The sequence below is a fragment of the Trachinotus anak genome, unplaced genomic scaffold, assembly GCF_046630095.1.
Source record: "Trachinotus anak isolate AG129_WGS33_773 ecotype Australia unplaced genomic scaffold, CSIRO_AGI_Tana_v1 ptg000018l, whole genome shotgun sequence".
Lineage (NCBI taxonomy): Eukaryota > Metazoa > Chordata > Actinopteri > Carangiformes > Carangidae > Trachinotus > Trachinotus anak.
Genome location: NW_027273869.1, coordinates 4,815,472 through 4,835,513, shown reverse-complemented (window position 1 = coordinate 4,835,513; position 20,042 = coordinate 4,815,472). Strand labels below are relative to the sequence as shown.

Sequence of the window (20,042 nt, the reverse complement as noted above, 5' to 3'; positions counted from 1 at the left end):
CTTCAGAAAGTATTCAGGCCCCTTAATGTTTTGCACTTTACTATGCTGTAGATTTAATCTTTAATAAATAAGATGTTAATTTTATCCCATAAATCTAAACTTAATATTCCATGATGATGTGGAGAAAATATATTTTTCACAATATTTTTCAGATTTATTAAAAATCAAAAACTAAAATGATTTACTAAAGTATTCAGACCCTCTGCTGTAGCTCACCAAGCTGTGGTCAGCTGCCTCTTCTTTGCTTTAATTATCCTTGAGATGTGTCCAGAATCTGACTGTGGGAGACTGAATTGATGGGACATAGTTTAGTGTTGTAGACCTCCACGATAAAAGTGTGATGAGGCACTGATCAGGTGAAGTATAAAACCATTTGTGAAGCTCTGAGTGTCTCGGGAGAAGACACAATGGCCTCAGTCATTGTGTAATGGAAGAAGGACACTTCCTGGAGATGACTGTCATGTGCCTGTGTGTGACATCATGGAAGAACGTGGGCCCGGAAACATCTACTGCAGCAGGAACTACACAGAGGTGGTTTTGGGTTTCGGCAGGTGTTTGTATGTCTGTCTTTCTGTGCGTCACCATACTGTGTACTCATGTAGTAATGCAGTAATAATGAAGTTATGATTAGTGAGTACTCATGGGTCAGAACATTAACATGTTGGTGTGATCCCGTCACAAAATGGTCTCTGGTTTATTTCTTTACTTTTAGATGTCTAGAGTCCGTCTGCAGAGTAAGTAGAAGGAAGAGAGAGGGATTGGATATTGTTATAGTTTGCAATGGCTTTGCAGAATATGAATTTTATTGGAAATAAAAACTCCCCACTCGTATTTATTTTCTCAGTGAAGTGATACTTTTAGAACAGACAATCTGTAATTTTGTTAAAGGTCCCATATTGTATAAAATGAGTTTTCCTTGTCTTGTTTGATTATAAAGCAGGTCTAGGTTCTATATTAATACTGTAAAAATATCAAAGCCTCAGTCCACAGAGAAATGCACACAGCCTGTATTCAGAAACTGAGCCTTAAAACCAGCCGTCAGGACTTCTGGAACTTTGTGATGTCACAACAAAGCAGTCACCGCTCTCAGACACGCCCCAAATTCAGCCAACCCGAACCCACCATCCAACTTTGCAGGATTTGGTTTCTCTGAGTGTTTACATGAAATCTGCTGTATTGTTATCAAATCACTCAGAAAACAATCAGCCAATCAGAAGAGAGGCTCAGATCCTCTCTTCTTATTGGCTGACTGACCTATTGTTACTAGAGCTCCAGAGAGAAGCCTGAGAGAGGAGATGTAAAACTACATTGAGATGGTTTTTGATCCTTAAAACCTCAAGCACATCTTATTATTGATCTCAACACTTCAAATAAAACACAAGAAAAGTGTAAGATATAGGACCTTTAATTTTTTTCCTTTTTTAATACAATTCCCATAGATCTTGAAGCAAAGTGGAAGCAAAGCATGTCATTTCCTCAACAGATTTTTACCTTGTTTAAAAATAAAGCTGCCTTTCTTCGTTTCTCTGGAAATCTGATAAAAGATACATGATTTCTTTATGTTTAGTTGGCGCTCAGAGGGACAGTACATAAAGACATAAACAAATTCATATATGAATGTTATGGTATGTTATGGGCTCCGCAATCCATTTTCATCTCATTCTATTCAATGAACACACTCATCCTTGTCATATAAGCTTCTCCACAGTTCACAGGCTCCTGAAAAGATCACAATTACCAGAGTAACGGTATAGGAAGAGGCCTCGAAGCTGCAGGGAATAAAGAGGTTTATCCATCTAATCCATTTAGACCCTCAATACCCTGTACATCAAAACACTTATCACAGTTTACAGCCACAAAACACCCCAACATGAAAGAGACTTACACCTCACACCCACTCTGTCATGAGAGTGAGATAAAATCTGACAGAGAAGAAGAAAATACTTGTGAGTGTAAAATAATAGAAACAAGTGAAGGAAAAGATGAGGAGGATTGAAGAGGGAAGGATGAGACTGAGATGGAAAACTATGGGAAAAGAGTTGTGGTGTTGCCCCATCTTGTGGTCAAAGGTAATTATTGCAGTTAACTTTTTGCATCTGGCTCAGGCTCAGAGGGATGTATATTATTTATCAGCTGAATTATGAAATGCAAACCGTCCCTGACTCTGACCTGAGAAAACGAAAATGACAAAGTGTATTTATTGCACATAACTTTAATTTTCTGATACCATTACACATAAAAGCTAACATGTTCCAATTATTTTACTTTCCAGAATCGATGATTGAAAGTATTTACAGACACAAAAGGTTTTATTACAAAAAAACATGGAAGGCTTTCGATCTTTCCAACACGTCTTTATGTGAGCTTTAAAAAAATACTGATTTTCTACCTGCTGACATCTGTTATTTCAAACTATTGTCATGATGCAGGTTGACAAACACCTCAGAGAGTCATGCAAATATGAACTTGTTTTCAGTCTAAAATGGTTTATCATGGTGTTTACTTTGCTTGAGAATATGATTTGGAATAAAAACACAGTTTAAGAGATATTTTCCATTGTCATATAAGAAGTGACGACGGCACCGACCAGCATGTGCTAAATGTCACAGGCCACTGTAGCTTCACAGTGATGTGCAGCTTTTGATTGTCATCTATAACTTAGCATCATTAAATTTCACTTTTATTATACTTCTGGAATTAAAATTTCATGAGCACCAAGTCCAGTCACGTAAGAACAGTCAGTGCAAGTAAAAAGATAAATAAAAACTCATCTTGAACACTTCATTAATATTCTATTAGCTTCAATCTCTGACCAGGAGAATCTTGTATATTACTCAGTGTAACCAAAGGCTCTGAATATTAAACATTATGCTGACTATCTAATAGGCTGATCCTTTAGTCTTCAATCTAACAGTTCCTCTTAAGACAGTGCAGCTCCACTCCATGTTTTAAAGGACAAGAGAAAGAGAAATGTGTTCCTCTGTAGAAAAGGACTTTGAGTGAGACAAGTAGAAACAGGAAGTAGCCTGAGTGAAAATATTAAAATAATTTACATAATTTTCATTCATGTAAACAACCATTAAAGGTCCCATATAGTTTAAAGGTAGATGTCCATGTGTTTTTGATTATAAAGCAGGTCTAGGTTCTATATTCATACTGTGAAAGTATCAAAGCCTCAGTCCACAGAGAAATGCACACAGCCTGTATTCAGAAACTGAGCCTTAAAACCAGCCCACCTGGACCCACCATCCAACCTTGGAGGATTTGGTTTCTCTGAGTGTTTACCTGAAATCTGCTATATGTTCATTGGATCACTCAGACAACAGTCAGCCAATCAGAAGAGAGAGGAGATGTAAAATTACACTGAAATGGTTTTTGGTTTTTAAAACCACAAATATAACTTCTTAAGGATATCAACACTTCAAATAAAACACTGGAAAAATGTACAATATGGGACCTTTAACTGATGTCCATAACACATGGAGAACCCTTTCATCTGACATCTTGATAATTTGATGCTCAGTTTCTACTGTTGTCACATACAACAGTCCTTTTGAGTGAGAGAACATCATTTCCAAAATACACTATCTGCATTTCAAACTTCATACCCATTGTGTAGATGTTGTAAGACTTTGGAAACGAGAGTAGAGGTAACTCAGCAGCAGGCAAAGACTTAATTGTCATACTGGTGCTGATTGAGGCAGAAGAAAAAAAACTCTCTTCATCTTCACCATCAAATATAATTCAGTTAATTAACTTCAGCGTGTGTGCACCGTCACAGGTTAAAATCCTCGTTATCTAAATTCACTTCACAGACCTGATGTAGTTTTGGTTTTAAAGTTCCAGTCTCTTTTTAAATGATTAGTTTTGATGACTTTGATTAAAAGTCTTAGTAATCTGAGATGACCCACGGTCTATTTTACAAAATCTGAAGAGGCACAACTTGGAACAAACTTCATCTTTCCTAACTTGTTCTAAGTGGACCGTTTCTCCACACCCTGCTTGATCCCCAGCACCAGGTGAACAAACCAGTTGATCTGAACCATCCAGCCTTTCTCCCTGCAAATCTCTATCTGGTCCAGCAGGTGGCGTTGGGCCTCGTCCTCGCTGCGGCCAACAGTCAACGCCTCTCGGATGTACTCAATGTCCTCCTTACTCGTCAGCTGGGGCATTCCTGTTCCAGACACAAGTGTGAGCATCAGTATCTGTCTTTTGAGTGCTTGTCTGACATCTTGTTTTAGTTATTCTGTATTCTGCCAAAAGTGGCAACAAATGAAAGTTTAAAATAAAAATCAGAATCAGACAGTACTTCTAAAATCTTTAAAAAAAAAGTAACTTTTTGTTTTTGATGTAAAATGGCACTACACGTAAAAAATGTAGGTTTTATAAGGAAGGAGGTCGTACCGGTCATCAGCATCATGGAGAAGAGGATGATGAGCAGGTTGGTGTGGTGCCGAAGGGCGAGGTAAGCCTTCACACACACGTCCTGAGACAGAGATACAGGATGTATAATACATATATACTGTACATACAGAGGTGCAAAAGATACGGAGCTCAGAAACATCTGGGCTGATGTAACACATCCTCTAGCTGCCATGTTAGAGGTCAGCTCCAGTGACCTATGATGACCTCTCTGGCCTATTTAAGGAGTGGCAGCTGGGTGTTGTGCGCGAATGTATCTGTGGATGTGGATGACCTGCCTGTATGTTTAGTGTATTCACTTGAAAGAAAATTCCTGTTTTCTGCACCTGGAATTTCTGGAAGTGGGGGCTGCTTTTCTTTCCTGATGTTCCCATGACATACAGGAAGTCTGGCGTGAGCACGAAGGGAACCCACTCCTTACTGATTCCCATGAAGCTCTTGTAATTCCCCAGGATGTGACCGAAGTCGATGTGGAAGAGATTCCCTGCAGAAACAAAAGCAGATTCGTTTTTTTGGTTTTTCTGAACTCCAGGTTTAATTTCTTTATTATATACAGAACATATAAGGCCCAGAGTTCCTGCAGCTAAACACTGAACAGACTGAGCTAATTTCTATTGGTCCTGACACAGTCAATGCAGCTAGCTGTAAAAATCTTGGCGTCACTTTTGATAACCACCTCAGCTAGAACAAACATGTGAACACAGTTGTCCTGTCTTGTTTCTTGGGGTCTGAATTTACTTTTAGCTTCTTAAATTGTTTCTTATATGAAGTAATTCTCCTGATTCTTATTTTATCTGTTAATTTAATCATTTTAGAATCTTCTATCTTAATTTCCTGTACTTCATTGTTGCACTTTTTCTCTATATCTTCTACCAATGTTGTACAAACTTGAAACTGTAATTAATCTCAATTTAATCTCAATTTTATCTTGTCTTTCAAAGCACTTTGTGACTATGTTTTTAGGTGCTATATACATTTTATATTATTAATATATTTTATTTTTATTTTTTTTATTTAATTTTTTATTATCATGAGTGTATATATGTTTGAGTAACTGCAAAACAAACCTAAAAAATATAAGACGAGAATGTGGCTGTTTAATTGAATATTTTCATTTCATAGTTGTGGTTGAAAAACACCAGGGAGGAATTTTGTTTAATCCTGATAGAGATTGAAATTTCAGTCCAGTTCATTTTTAGGTTTTTAGCAAAAAATGGAAATTAAATTGTAGTTGATGGTTAACAAATGAAGACTTAACTTTGAGAGATACTTAGACGAAGAGGAAGGTCTTCACACTGAGTTAATAAGAACTTGATTCACAAGATGTGAAAAGAGACTTTTTTTGGAAACAGTCCAGGTTGTGATGTCATTACCAGATTCAGTGATCATGATGTTGTCATTGTGGCGATCCCCGATTCCCAGGACGTATGTAGCCACACAGTAGCCACCACAGGAAAAGAGGAACCTCTCCACAGCCTGCTGGAACTGCACAGAGAGAAAAACTGCCTCAACAACCTGATTCTCCATGCACTCATTCACTCCCACAGCAGTGACTGGGTCATAACACAGAGAGAGATTTGATTGGTGGGCTTCAGAGCTGAAGGTTTTGGTCTGAAATGTCAGATTTAATAGATGTGTTCTTGAGTAACACGATGAACGGATCCTTATTGTTTCGTGTCACTCTCAGCTGTGCAAGAGTGTGAAATGAAGCAACAATAAAAAAAAACCCTTCCATTAAATCTGTCACTGTAGATGTTAAATACTGTGCTATGATGCAATAGACAAAAACACAGAGTTGCTTTGTCTTTCCTGAACTACAGCTAAAAGATGAAGTGTTGTAAAACAGAGCAACAACATTTATAAAAAGCAGATATAGATCCCGGGGGTGCAGGTGTTATGGTTAAAAGTAGTGTGAGTGTGAGTGTGTGTGTGTGTGTGTGTGTGTTTGTTATGGTGACAGGAAAAACTCTGGGGGTTGCTTCCTTCCTGTCTGTCGCTGCTACTTCCTCTAAAGTCTGATAAACTGAGCAACAGCTGGAGACTGAACTGCTCCATCAGCACCCTGAACACATGACACTTTACTGTATATTAAACACTTCTGCTCACAGGGTCACTACTGATTAACAGTAACACAACTAACACTGTAACTGGATGGGTGGATGCACTGGAGAACGGGTGTTTGTGTTTCTGGTGAAAGAATCTTGATGTATATAATAATGATTTGCATGTTGTCTGGTCTGCTGGCTCTAATCAGCCTGAGCCTGCTCTACCTTGTCCTCGCTGACACACTTGTCCCGCAGCCACTGATACAAGATTTCATCTTTAAAAGCGCCGGTGCTTCCAACGACACTCTGCTGGATGTTAGCGATGGTGGTGGCATCCTTCACGATCTCAATCATACCTACAGACGCAAAGACAGAGAGACGGGGGGTAAATATCACAGAACGGCTGCAGTATTTGGACGTGGTAGTTCTCCAAACCCGTCCAGCTGTGTAACTGACCTATTCTGTTTCCGGTGGAGATGCAGCCGTACGGTAACAGACAGAGATCCAGGGACTCAGTCTCCCAGATGGACTCCATGATCAGCAGGATCTGACGGGACACAAGAGGAAACTAAGAGTCTTTCCTCAATAATTAGCTGACGCCCATGTTCCAGACTCAGTCGCCTCTCACCTGTAGGATGAGCATATCCTGCCTGAGGTCGTCACCGTCTTTAAAGATGATGCCGATGGGGTCTTTGGACAGAGTGGTGGGGTCGGCCCTTTTAAACTGCAGCCACAGGGGCTTCTTCTTAGAAGCCATCACCTTACACTGCTCAATCTGTACACACAGACATTTATTTTGAAATTCAGCGACTTCAGGGTATTCTGATGTTTCTGATGTGAAATCAGTTTAGCCATCTTAGCTGCAGCACACTGACGTCACTTGTTTTCATTTCTGTGTTTGTATCACACCTTCACAAAAAGGAACTGTATGTCTCATTCCAACCAGGTATCACAGAGACCTCAAGAGATTTATATTAATAAGTGAAACTTGCACAGACCAGAGTATAAGGCTGCGTCCACACTAATTTATATTATCTCTGTTCATACTATCACAACACAAAACACATCACATGACCATTCATGTACACTGCATGTGCCGGTGTAAACAGGAAGCAGATTGTCTACTCTGCAGCCGGTTAGCTGCAGAAAATACTACGAATGAGGAACAACAAAGACAGAATTTAACAGCACAACAGCTGCTGGCAAAGACAACAAGGTCAGTAAGTGTTTTAATTCATTATTCATGTTGCTTTCACCACGGGGCCGGTAAGACCCAATCGGGGGCAAATGTTGAAATCTGTGTCATTGTTTCCAAAGGTCTCACTTCAGGGGCTTGAAAACTCCAGAGTAGTGTGAATGGAGGGAGCAGACATACCAAAAATAATGTTTTTAAAAGTAAAAGGTGTTGATGTGGAAGTAGCCTCAGTGTATGTGTGTCTGGCTCTCACCAACAGGGCTCCAGCTCTCAGTCCAGGATCATAAGGGACTCTGAAACTCTCCGGCAGACCGGACAACTGCAGAGTCTCCAGCTTCTGACGCAACTGAAACACCACTGACACACACACACACACACACACACACACACACACGCACACACAGTTTTAGTCTCACTTCTTGAATATGTATTTTATTTGAATCTTTTAAATTTGTTTCACACGCAGACACGGCTGCACATTACAGCCTGACAGAGTTTATTCTCTACAGTTAGAGTTTATTGACTACAGCAGCAGTAGTAATGAAACCAGCACATGTAACAGATGCTGTAGTGTTTGACATCAGACTGAGTCCTCGGTTGGTACATTGAGTTTGTCTTTAACTGTTCAGCTTCAATTTAGACATTTCAATTTGAAAGTAAAGACACAAAGCTAATGATAAAAGTTTAAGTTAATGTTTTTAAGCTGTGCCTCACAAAAATGGATTGTGTCTTAATCACTTATTACAAAGTATTGTCTTTACTCAAACCTCCTCAGAGGATCGACACATCATTAACATGTAGTTTTAGTGTGGGATGTATGACACAGGTTATAGTCAGAGCCTTGTTTGACTCACAGAGCTGTAGGACGGCCTGAAAGCTGAATTTCTCACCTTGTGCAGTGACGTCATATTTGTCAGCAGACATGGCCTTCATCTCACGGGTGACTTTCTGCAGGGCCTCAGTCATCTCCACCTGCAGAGCATCAGTTCAGCTCGTTAGCTGCTGAAAAAGCTGGTTAACAGTTTTCAGCAGACATGCTGCACATCTGACTGAAAGGTGACGACAGGTCACATGATATGAGCCGCTCTGCTGTTGGTGCCGAACCGCACAGAGCTGGCAGGGAATGAGTGACAAGCGTCTGCCTCAGAGCTCTTGGGCAGAAAGTTTACACGTGTTTCCACTCAAAATGAAACCAAAACAAATAAATGCAAATGCTGAGCAACAAAGCTGACTCTATGCAGTCCGAAGTATTGCTAAATTTAGTTTGTTGTGATTGTGATTAGCCATCAGGCAACAATCCAATGAGGTGTTTTGGCCTAGGATGGCTTTGACTTAGGGTGTGTGATTGGCTGCAGCTACTGGAGGCGCCACACCTTCTTTGCCCGCTGAGCCCTGATTGGAGCAGCACCTGGTCCGGCTCACCAGTCAACCTGATGCTGTTCAGAACCAGCCTGTTGTTCAGGGTGGCTGATACCCACAGCTCGCCAGCTGGCTGAGGTTGTTTGGCTGTATTTTTAGTCAATTGTTCTATTTACATTTTTGTTTCAGAGACTGAGTCCTCCTTTGGCTATAATTGGTTCTTTGTTTTAACAGCATCTGTTTGCCTTGTTTCCCCTCTTAGTTTACCTCATTTATTGTTTGTATCCATATAAATCCTTACAAACAAATAACTTTGCTTAACCAATCACATCAGCTTCTGTGTTTTCTTCGCTTTTCCCCAAAACAAGCTGTTGTAACATGAGGCAAAAGGATCTTATTGAGAGAAGTTCCTGGAATCAGAAACTTTTTTTTTTCCTTTATCACTTATTGTGATGAGGCAAGACAACAGTGAACACACCATGTGTACAAAGCCTGCCTTGTTACTCACCTGTTTCCTGAAGTCCTGCAGCATGGCCTCTCCACAGCCTCTCAGGTAGGCCTCCAGCAGGACGGCATACCTCTGCTGGTAGTGCATGGACTGAGCGATCTCACTGCGCAGGAACCAGAAGAGAAAATGACCAATACGCTTACTCTGTGGAGAGAACGCACAACAAGAGAGAGAGAGTTTGTCATGACGCATCGCACATCAGTCCCGGAGACACAGACAAAACAGGAAGACACAGACAAAACATTAATGAATGGGGACCAATGTACAACCCAAACAAACACACACACAAAGACACACACAAACAGTGTGTGACAATGTAAAAACAGACACACAGATATTGTTACCCTCAGAGCTCTCTTCAGCAGGAACCTCACAAGGGCACTGTCATGGTAGGGTTCAAACTTGACCGCCTGCAGGAGACACACACACACACACACACACACACACACACACACACACACACACACACACACACACACCAAGGAATGTAGATTACCTCTGATTAAAAAGCACATTCAAATATAAACAGGATTTTCCACTTTCAGTGCACTCACATGCAAACACACATTTCTGAAACACTGAGGAAACTATTACTGTGACACTGATTCAAAAACCCTCTGGATACATATCAAAGCACATCATGGTCAACCTGAACATAAGCTGGTTTTCTATAAAGAAAAATAAAAAAAACTCTAAAAAAGCTCTTTAGTTTCTTTAAATTCTGAAATTAAAGCTGCGCTGATTTGGCCTCAGAGACACACACAACGCATTTGGGTGTGAACACTGACTGGAAACAAGACTACATTTGTTTACAGTAAGAATTTCACAAAATGACTTTGACAGACAGAGGTCACTGAGGTCATCGTGTGATGAGGCAGTGGAGGATGTGCAGAGAAAACACTGAGCTGTAAACTGACTGGAGCAGAGGCGGGTTCAACTGGTCAGAGGGTCAGACACACCCACACACCCACACACACGCACACACACAAAGGCAGACAGATAGCAGAAACAGGAATAACAAACAACAGCTGGTTAGTTTAGGTTAATATGACAAACTGTTTCCTTAATAGTTTAAGAATGTGACCTAAAAAACAAAATCACTCTGCTAGAATTTCGGCTCCTATCGTAACACAATGCTTTTATTTTGAAGAATCAGGAGACAAAGGCTAATTATTCTTATTAATTTCTTATTAATTCATAAATTAATCTATCACTTACTTTAATTAGTCTTATTATAAATCAATCCATCACTTACTTTTCACATGAACTGATTTTAATATCAGTTTAAATCAATATCCTAAAACCTAACATGTCTTAACATCGTCCCTAAATTCTGTTTTTCTGTTTGTTTGGTTTTGTGGTGTTTCGATCTACAGCAGACAACCCTGCATTTAAAACAGAACAAATAGAGAATTACAGCTAAACTACCTGATGTGAGTCAGAGTAACCACAGACCTTCAAGTAGCAGAGTATTTCTCTGTAACACTATAAATGTACATCTTGGAAAACACGTCAGCGAGGGCCATAAGATACAATGACAGCAGTATATGGAGGAAAGAGTCATTTTCCTATCAGACCAAAAGGCTCTTTGTTGGCCTCAGCTGATAATTCATACTGCTCATGCAAAGCTGACCACACAGTCAAATATGGAAACACATCAGAAGACAAACATGTAGCATGTATGTGGTGAGCTGCCTCTTTCCATGAGCTGGTGAAATAGAGTAACCGTGACTCAGGAGATTTTGTTTCCGTCCTGTGAGACGGACGTGATGTGTGTTACATTTTTAAGTCATCAGCATGTGAACAATAAACAATAATAACAGTGTAATTACTGTGATTACTGTGAATAGTGACAATCAGGTTAACCTGTGAAAACAGTAGACCCACGTCATACAAAATATAATTTGGCAACAATCATAAGTATGTTGTTGCTCAACACTGGGTCAATGGGGAAAGAAATCTGAGATATTTTACCTAAAGGTCCCATACCGTATAAAGGTAGATGTCCATGTGTTTGTGATTATAAATCGGTCTAGGTTCTATATTAATACTGTGAAAGTATCAAAGCCTCAGTCCACAGAGAAATGCACACAGCCTGTATTCAGAAACCAGCCGTCAGGACTTCTGTAACTTTGTGATGTCACAACAAAGTAGTCATTGCTCTCAGCCATGCCCCAAGGCCCGCCCACCTGGACAGTCAGAAGAAAGCCTCAGATGCTCTCTTCTGATTGGCTGACTGACCTGTTGTCACTACAGCTCCAGAGAGAAGCCTGAGAGAGGGGATGTAAAACTACACTGAGATGGTTTTTGGTTCTTGAAGCACAAATATATCTTCTTATGGATATCAACACTTCAAATAAAACACTGTTAAAATGTAAAATATAGGACCTTTAATTGAAAGTAGAAGTGCCTCACTGTAAAAATGCTCCATAACAAGTAAAAGTTATCATAATATTGTATTAGCAGCTAAATGTAATCAAAGAAACAGTTTGAGATTTTGGCAAACATGTTTTGTCATTTCTCATCAAGTCTCAGATGAGAACACTCTTCTATCTATCTACACACTAAATATGAAGCTTCCACAAACAGCCGTTTAGCTTAACACAAATACTGGAAACAGCTAGCCTGGCTCTGACCAACCAAAAAAAAAAATACACCTAAAACTGAACAATCACTGTATTATATCATGTTTGTTTAATCTGTACAAAAATCTAAGTTAACATCAGTTCACCATTTTACGTTGGGTTGTGACAGATTATTTCTGTGGCCAGTTAATTCCTGGAGTCTTTGCTGGTTGCCTGGCAACTGGTACAAAGAGGCAGAGCTGGGCTCACAGGTCCTCTGTTTCCAGTCTTTATGCTAAGCTAAGCTAACTGGCTGCTCACAGAAGCTTATATGCATCAATCATCTCATCCATCTGTCTCCCATTATAAAGAATGGCTCCTTGTCACAGTGTTACAGTAAAGATGACTGATGCATCAACATGTAGAGAGCATCACAACGCTGTAGTTCTCCATGGCGAAGCTAATTATAACAAGATATTTTGTCAAGGAATTTTATTTTACTGTATTTACTGTTGGGTAGTTCTGTCTGACACAGTGCATCACACTATAAGCTCATCCTGTCTTTTTAATAAAATCAAATTTATAAAGTAACCTGTTACTACAGCTGTTGAATAAATGCAGAGGAAAAGTACAAAATGTCTCCCTGAAATGTAGAAGAAGAAGAAAATACTAAAGTAAAATACAAATACCTCATATAACGACTTGCCTGACCCTTAGAAGTCGTCTGAGAGGATGAGGTGAGGCCTGTCTTGTGTGATGCGCTGCTGCCGAGTTCATTTAAGCTCGCTGAGTCCAAGTGAGTTATTTAGTCATTTAATAAAACAGCACAGCTACAATCAGCGGCCCATAAATTACACATTCGCCTAAAAGATGGAAAAACGTGCACGTTGATGGCGTGTGTAACTAAACGACAAACTGAACAAAAGCGGTCAACAAAAATTGCGGCTACCCACACTCGCCTCTCTCCAACCCCAGTGCAGGTGAACCAGCTCCCTATATCACCTACGGCAATCATCCCCCAGTGCCCACGTGACCCAAACCCTGTGCATCACCGTGGCAACCAGACCAAACAAATCGAGAGATGAATCGTCCACCAGTGCAACAGGCTACGGCTCCTACACCTCACATTTAAAGCTGAATTTAAGCACAGTACTTGAGTAAATGTACTTAGTGTTAGGGTTTTACCACCTTTAACAAGTGGTCATAAAAAAGACAAGTAAAAAAATGACTCACCTGTACAAGCTGCAGGAGATATCTGAGCACATCATCATCCTCCAGAGTCTCCAGCTTCCTGACAGCCATTGAGCGAACCTGAGCATCGGAGTAGTGACAGTCCAGCAGCTGCATGGCCAGGCCGACATCCAGACCACTGAACAGGAACAACATGAGCACAAGTGATGGGACTCTGACCCACTGAGGACACATATATACTGTATATACAGAGTGGCAGTATCAAAAAAACATTTTACCTGCTGTCCCAGGCACTGCTGCGCTCCAACAGACGGTGTGTTGCCAAAACATCTTCCTGTTTCCCCCATCTGACTGAGCCCAGCAGCTTTGGGTAGGCTCTGAAGACAGGGACAGATTATTGAGCAATAAGAGGAAAAAACAATAATGATATAACGGCTGCAGTCCATTTTCTTTGGGATAAGATAAAACAAGTACCTGGGGTCACGCATACACTCGTGTCTGAAGTGCCAGAGCAGCTCTTTGTCCTCAGGGCTGAGTGGGTGCAGGGGGTCAGTCGCCACGATAGCCCCAAACTGTTTTTTCAGATGGTTCGGCATCTCTCTCTGACCTCGCTCCCCTCCCTCGGCTTCCTCTCCCGCAGCGGCCAAGTCGCGGCTCACGTCCCGGCTCTTGGGCAGCACCACAGGGTAGCAGTACTTGTCCAGTAAAATGGCGATGGCCATGGAGGAGGCCTTGTCTGGGTTGGTTGCCGAGGTGAGCTTGTCTGCATTGATGCTGCTGCTGCTCTCCTCGCTCTTCTCTGGCATCTTCCACATGTGGAGGATGAACTCGCCCTGGCGGAGCAGCGAGCGGTGGTCGATCAGCAGCAGGTTGACGTAGTACAGCAGGCGACTCTTGGTCTTTCCTGAAAGACGGACAAACAGACAGAGATAAGCCTCATTCTGTAAACTCTCACCATGATACTGCTACCTGTGAGAGGACCTTACCGTCATGGCTGCCTCCTCCTCCTCCCGTACTGTCCTGGTAGGAGCTCTTGGAGTTTGGTGTCAGAGGTTGTTTCCCACAGACCACCTGGATTATGTAACAGAGCAGAGAACGATCAACAATTCAAGCAAAATTCATTCATCCCTCTTCCTGAAACCAGAGCATGAAGAAACTTGTTTCCTATTATCCAAAACACATGTGGAGAGTGGTTCCATCTTTACATCTCTACACCAGCTTTGACTGAAACGTGTGAGTTTACCTGGAGGTTGAGGCGCGCTCCCTTCGGCAGGTCCTTGATCTTAATGTTAAACTCCAGCCAGCAGTTCCACAGCACCTCCTCATTGAAGGTTTTGGAGGTCGTCCTCTCCTAAAAGAATAAAATCAAGGTTAAAATCTGCTGTCTCTGCCATCCAAACATTGTTCTATAAAAAAAGCACTTCATGAAAAAACCAACATACAGTTGTGGTTCTCAGATATGATTTGCTGGATCTTCTTTCTTTAGATTTTCATGGAATCAAACACTGCCATATTATAACAATTATGGTAATTTATGGTATCAGAAATATTCAGCTCTGGAACTCCCAAAAAACAAATAAATAGATGAATAAACATATTTTATTGCTGCTTGCGCATTGTTTTATTTCCAGCATGCCTTAACAGTGTTATTGTCTTTATTTTATATTACTGTTAGGTATTTTAATCCACTTGATTCCATTTTGATGTAAAGCACATTGTAACTTTGTTTACAGTTGAATAAAAGTTTATTCTTACAGTTTATTATTCTATAATTTCCTTTTCTATACGGTTGTTTATATTGTCAGTGGTGGAGTCTGCCTCTCTCCGGCAGTATTCAAATCACCTTCTGTTTTTCATGTTATCTCCCTGATATGAGCCTCACTGTTTACTACTGACTCTCCTGCAGCTGTAACACAGCTGTATTACAGCTAATGCATTCAACTGTGAAACACAGGGCTGCTTTTACTGTGAAATAGTCAGTGGAACCACAGTGTATTTGTCATGCTTTTGACAACATGCTCAACAGTTTTAGCTGTTGTAAGATCGACGTACATCTCAGTCACCATCCTTACAGTGTTCTCTTTCGTGTGCTCGTTTTCCTGACCTGGGCTAAAAGCTGCTGGCCGTGGAAGATGCTGGCCTCTATGAAGACAATAAACTCGGGGATTTTGGGCAGGGATGGGATGTCGATACCCAGCACCTTCACTCTGAACTTTCTGTTACAGTCCCACATGGAGACGGTGAACACTCGTTCATGGTCTTTCTCATCGATGGTCAACTGCTCATGAGTACCTGGATAAGAAAAGTTACAAGACTTGGAAGTTGGAAACAATAGATATAAATAACACAGTCCTTCTCCCTCAGTTCAAGTTGTTACCTGCGACTCCCGTGCAGTCATCCACTTGGGCCCAGTCCTCCTTCCGGACTAGATCCTTATCAGGATCAGGCGGCGCCTCTAGAAGCAGATGGATCTCTTCGCCATTCTTCAGACACTGACGGATCCACTTGAAGTTCTGCAGCGGTTTATCCCCATACAGATACTCCTCCCTGTGTGAGCACGTAGTGAAAAGGTTACTTTCAAATTTTAAAAACCATTAATAATAATAATTACCTGCTTAAAAATACCCACTATAACATCATCTAATCAATTACTATTTCACTTTCAACACAAACTTGATGACACTGGCTACATGTTTAAGTAGCTCAGGTGTGATTGCAGATGTTTTGGCATCTGACATACCTGCCACACACACGTAGCACATAGTCTGCCTCACACATATTTTCAGGGATGCCCAGCAAAAGTCTTTTATTTGCCGTTTTGGTGAAAAAACTCACCAGCACCTAAACAAGAGGGAAAATAGTCTGAGAACAGCAAAGAAAACAGTGCAGTAATAGAACAGAAAGTGTCCATCACTACATTATTATACCACACATACTTAATTATTAACTGTTATTACCAACAAACCACAGTATTTCCCTACTTTGGGAGAAAAAATGTCCCTTGTGTCTGAATGGTGCTATATAAATAAACCTGCCTTGTCTTGTCTAACCTAAACCGAACCTAACCACAGACAGGACTCTGGATGCGAACCCCGGACTCTGGCGTTACAGCCATGTCCTTTTTACAGCCCCTTTCCACCCCGTCCAACTTCAGCTACCTGTGCTGGTGTGTCGTCGATGGAGACCTTGATGGTCTGGCTGGCTGTGGTGATGTGGATCACCACCAGGATGTGACCGTTACTGACCTGAGAGGCGGAACAAACCAACGGAACAAAATGAGACTGAATAAAGAAACATTCATTCAATAAGAAACTGAATTATTGAAGTTTGTGTCTTGAAGGAAACGTTTTTTCCATATATAATCAATAAATCATTGAATGGACAGAGATACATATCTTTGTATTGTAGCTTTGTATTAATTAAAGAGTCTGAAAACATGTGGGAACATCTGCACTACATGCAACACAACAGGCAATCCATGAATTGGTCATAGAAATAACACAATCACGCACACACACCTTGCTGAGCAGGTGCTCAGGCAGCGGCTTGCGAGTCACCCAGGGGTCCATGGAGTAGAGTTTTGGGTCGCGGTCAGACAGCTCGATGCGTCGCGGCGTCAGCAGCTTCCTGCGGGTGAACTCCAGCTCATCGTCGTGCACGTTGCTGACATCAGTCACATCATAGCCAATCAGGTAGTTCAGGTAGCGCTGGTACTGCAGGGACTCGTCCGAGGGCTGGGGGCGGGGCACCAGCTGGATCCGCCCCACGTCCTTCTTCAGGGCTTTTGGAACACAACAGACATGTTCACAATAATTCAGTTCCTGAGGCCATCAGGAAGTAACAGGGCCTGTCACTGGTCAGTACCTCTCCAGTAGCGAATGCAGTCGAGCGTCTGGAAGACCTGGTGCTTGTCGTAGATCTCACACACGTTGCCTTTCTTCTGGTAGAGCAGGATGCAGTGGTCAGGAGAAAACCGCTGGTAGAATTCAGGACAGAGGTTTGAAGTCACCGCCTTCAGCCACACCTGAGCTTTCACCTGGGAGTCAGGAAACACGCACGTCAACTAACAAAACTGAATCCACATAAAGAATGTCTAAAGCCACCATGACCGCCATTGTCACATCCATAAACAAATGATGGTCAGTAGTAAATCAGGCGACCTGTTCTACAGTCCAGTTTCCGGCGACCTCCAGCAGCAGAGTGTCGGGGCTGTTTCCGCTCCGCGCCACAGTGGGCAGGGCGAACTCTACAGTGATCTGGTCCATGGAGGTGCTGGAGGACGACGTGATGGCCTTCTTTCTCCTCCTCCTCCGGGTGTCTTCTCGCAGGACTTTAGGCTCTTCGTCGCTCAGCTGGATCTGCTGCCCATCCATCGCCTAGCTTGAGCATGAGAGACAGAAACAGAGGGAGATACTCTTGTGCTGTTAATCATTCATATCTGATCCTGTATATATATCTCATTTCCCTCTACAAGGCAGATTAAGTAACGAAGATTACGAAAAAAATAAGCCAGAAATGCATATAACTCACCAACAGATAGCGATAGATATTAGTAATACAAGCCCCCTGTCTATCACTGATCTATGACTTCTAACCTTGAGGCCTAACATAAATAAACTTGATTTATTTTATTACTAATGACTTCTTGTTACTGCAAAAGTGGGACGCTGAGATAAAAACTGTAAAAAGAAAGGATATTTACCGCTGCTACTGCACCACAGCAACAAGTAAGGACTGTTTTCATTCTTGATACATCTGCTGAACATTTTCTCTATTAATCAATAATCATAATTTCCCTGTGGCCACGGCGATGCCTTCAAATGTCTTGTTTTGTCTGTTCAGCAAAATCCCAAATATCCCAAATATATTCAGTGTATATTAAGAATATAAAAGAAAAGCAGCATATCTATATATACTGAGAATCTGAAACCAGACAATGATAAACATTTTTACTTAAAAATGACTCAAACAATCAGTCAGTTATCAAAATAGTTGATTCATTCTCTGTCAGTCGACTAGTCGATTACTCTCTTGGATATTGTGTCAGCCAGAGCCTGCAGTTAGCACAAGACTCATGATGAGAGTGTGAGCGACAGTGGCAGTGATAAAGATATAGATGGTGACAGTTTACTTGGCTATTGTTTGACCATAAAAATTCATTCACTGAAATTTCACTGCTTTCTAGAGAGTTCACACTAACCCAATGATATTTTGTATTTTTTTGACATGTCAGACACTAAAATACAATTTTTTTTTTTTGTTGATCTTCTGAAACAACTATGGCAGTTGAAAGTATTAAAGAATACAGCCTCATCATTTAACAGCGCAACATGGAGCCATATTAAAGCGATGTAACGCACTCGTCATCTGCACTGGCAGCGGTGCTGAGAATCACAGGGTCGATGGCTGGAGTTTCTGCTTCTCTCACATTAGCAGAGGAAGTTTTGAAAAGCAGGAAGCAAAACTCGGCACAGCATGGATGTTACTAAAACCACACTGCTGTTCGTGACGACAGGGTCATAATCATTACCGAGCCCGCATCTGTCGTTAAAAGCGTACGAGGCGTAAACACAACTCTTCCACTCAGCCGCAGCGGAACTGAGTCAGAGTGCGGAGGATGTAACGGTCCCGCTGCCATAACAAATGAAACGAGCGGCGGCAGTTCAGTAAAACAAGACACGTAAAGTACTTTTTACTACTCACCAATGAACGCAGACGCAGAAGGCAACGAAACCCGGAGTTGTGGGCGAAAGTTTCGGCATTTATGCTACATGAAGAGGCCAAAGAGCAGAGAAAAGTGTTTGAGAGTTAGTGAGCGGAGCTGGGGAAGGAAACGCTGCGCTTCTTGTCAGGGAGGTTGTCAAACTGACCGGCTAACTTTACCGAGTCCGACCGAGATCAGGACTTCCGGTCTCCCTTCAAAGTAAAATACCACACCTGCGCACTTTGTTACTGATACTATGAAGAATGTAGACCTACGAACGTGAACCCAAAATATATAAAATATATAAATAACGGAATTAAAATGTTTAATTAAAAAAGTCAATATGTTGTTGTTGTTTCTTAAACAGCGATGATGTGATGATGATGATGAAGAAAACTCCGCTGACACCGTCTTGCTTGTATATAAAGAGGTTTATTACAAAGAAGTCCAGCATCAAATCAAGCACCATGGATTGCCTGAGAGAGGAGTCGAAGCCAGTGTGAATCTCCTCTCAATAACTGCTCTAACTCCCCATCTATATGAGTTAGTTGTCTTCCTGAACCTAAGACAACGTATGTGATCCATACCATAAAAGGCCTCATTCAGAGGGACAGTCATCTCAAAAACCCCTAGACCTAAGACCAAAAAAGGCCACATTCTCCTAAACAGAGAAGCACCCATCTCCCAGTGCATCCTCTGACCTGGGGCCCCTATCTAAACATACCAAACCCATAAAGTTACATATCCTATAGAACTTCAGATACTACATTCACCCCCCTCCCCCTCCAAAAAAAAAAAAAAAACAGACCTAACTATATATATCATCATCATCATCATCATCACCGTTATTATAATGATTAATAATAAACAGAATGATACTCTTATTTAAGAAAGTGTGAGTAGTTGTTCTCTCGAAAATTAACATGAATTATTAAATTATATAAATTATTTTAGTATTTTATTGATTTACTTTGAAAGTACTGATCGTTGTGATCGGCCTGGCTGTAGCTCTGTCCTGTGAACACTGAGGGGCAGTGAACACTGGACTCACTAT

General features: G+C 41.3%; 1 protein-coding gene across 2 annotated transcripts; it reads right to left on the bottom strand.

Annotated features, from left to right (window-relative positions):
• Positions 1 to 2,196: 2,196 nt before the first annotated feature.
• pik3cg (phosphatidylinositol-4,5-bisphosphate 3-kinase, catalytic subunit gamma) lies at positions 2,197 to 19,145 on the bottom strand. Of its 2 annotated transcripts, none has more exons than XM_071502278.1 (24): positions 18,988 to 19,145; positions 17,445 to 17,664; positions 17,149 to 17,320; positions 16,803 to 17,065; positions 16,443 to 16,529; positions 16,025 to 16,125; positions 15,662 to 15,831; positions 15,389 to 15,576; positions 14,528 to 14,635; positions 14,271 to 14,355; positions 13,759 to 14,188; positions 13,563 to 13,661; positions 13,327 to 13,462; positions 9,874 to 9,939; positions 9,530 to 9,673; positions 8,553 to 8,634; positions 7,916 to 8,019; positions 7,096 to 7,242; positions 6,924 to 7,014; positions 6,693 to 6,823; positions 5,796 to 5,907; positions 4,749 to 4,906; positions 4,405 to 4,486; positions 2,197 to 4,174 (listed from the first exon to the last, which is right to left on the bottom strand). In XM_071502278.1, the coding sequence occupies exons 2-24, from the start codon at positions 17,655 to 17,657 to the stop codon at positions 3,975 to 3,977; spliced, it is 3,369 nt and encodes a 1,122-aa protein (XP_071358379.1). In that variant the 5' UTR covers positions 17,658 to 17,664; positions 18,988 to 19,145; the 3' UTR covers positions 2,197 to 3,974. The 2 variants fall into 2 exon arrangements, with proteins under 2 accessions (XP_071358379.1, XP_071358380.1); XM_071502279.1 differs by having other exon boundaries at positions 17,445 to 17,660; positions 18,988 to 19,129.
• Positions 19,146 to 20,042: the final 897 nt, after the last annotated feature.